At 45.7% G+C, this 1,273-nt stretch overlaps 1 protein-coding gene across 1 annotated transcript in view; it reads left to right on the forward strand.

The window, feature by feature from the left end:
* The window catches only part of MYOM2 (myomesin 2), a 68,449-nt gene that overhangs the window by 57,586 nt on the left and 9,590 nt on the right, over positions 1 to 1,273 (forward strand). The window contains exon 31 of the mRNA XM_012645867.1: positions 711 to 816. Coding sequence (XP_012501321.1) covers positions 711 to 816 — 106 coding nt within the window. The remainder of the gene's footprint in view (positions 1 to 710; positions 817 to 1,273) is intronic.

The raw sequence follows: 1,273 nt of genomic DNA on the forward strand, positions 1-1,273 counted from the left end.
TATTTTCCCTTATCTCTGCTATTATGTAGTATAATTTTCCAGGTAAGGAAACACCATAAGTCATGTTAATTCTCCAAGGTGGCGTATCTAACAACAATCTCCACTTCAAACTCAGAGCTGTTGCCTTAATATAATGATATGCTGCTTCCTACCTGCTCCTTTTCTGAGTCTCGCCCCCGACCATCTACCCCAAGTAGATCAAATCGGTCTAAATTTGTACTCCAAATACACCACGTATGTTCTCATTTCTTAAATTTTTCTTATTGCCTATGGTTTCCGCCTTCTTTCCTTTGACCCAATTTTTACTTGTCTTGAATGACCAACTCTGGTCGTGCCATCTCCTTGCCTCCTACCTAGAACATCTCTGCTAACGCCTAATCTCCCTTTTGCTGATTTTCTTCAATGCTCGAGACCTGGAGCAATTCATGTCGCATTCGCCGTGATACATTGTTACTCATCCTACTTTGTGTCCTCTTAAGGCAAACTGGTAAGGCGCAGATGTTGGCTCTTTTTTTTTTTTTTTTTAACAATTATGTGTGTCTCATAGTATTCTGCAAAGAGGTTTTCAAATAATTCTACCGTGGCGAGTGGCCATTTAATGAAAGGTTGCAGCACGGGAATAAAACATAAGAATCTGTGGCCGGCGTAGCACCTGCCCTTACGACACAGCACAGATTGCTCTTCTCAGACCTGAGTTTTGTGTCCTGCAGGAATGTCTGCTTCTCCACTGAAGGTGCTCTGCACCCCGGAAGGAATAAGACTCCAGTGTTTCATGAAGTACTTTGCGGAAGAAATGAAGGTGAACTGGTATCACAAGTAAGTGTGCGTGCAGCCAACGGCGGCCGCCCCCTGGGCGGGGCAGTCCCGGGCAGGGACGCCGAGCTGCAGAGGACCATCAGGGCCCTGCCATTCCCTCGAACCGACGTGATTCTGAGCAATCGTGACCACCTCTGGCTCAGGGCGGGGAGCCATCGTGGCAGTGGGGAGGACTTGGAAGAAGGAGAAAGAGAAAGAAATGCCTGAAGGTGTTAGAGACAAATTTCTCCAGTGTCCCGAGTTTACCAAGGGTGGCTCTGCTCATAAAGCACCTTTTACCTGCCACCAGGAGGGAGCCAAGGTGGAAATGATACTTCTAAACCGGGCTCTACGTGTCTGGTCTGTCCATTGCCCTCTGGACTCGATTAAAAGTAAAAGGACCAAAACAACCCAATCATTAAAACTAATGATTCTTATTTCTTATTTTTTGTCTAAAAGTATGTAACTTTTGGTCCTA

This window comes from Propithecus coquereli, unplaced genomic scaffold (assembly GCF_000956105.1).
Source record: "Propithecus coquereli isolate 6110/MARCELLA unplaced genomic scaffold, Pcoq_1.0 Scaffold238, whole genome shotgun sequence".
NCBI lineage: Eukaryota > Metazoa > Chordata > Mammalia > Primates > Indriidae > Propithecus > Propithecus coquereli.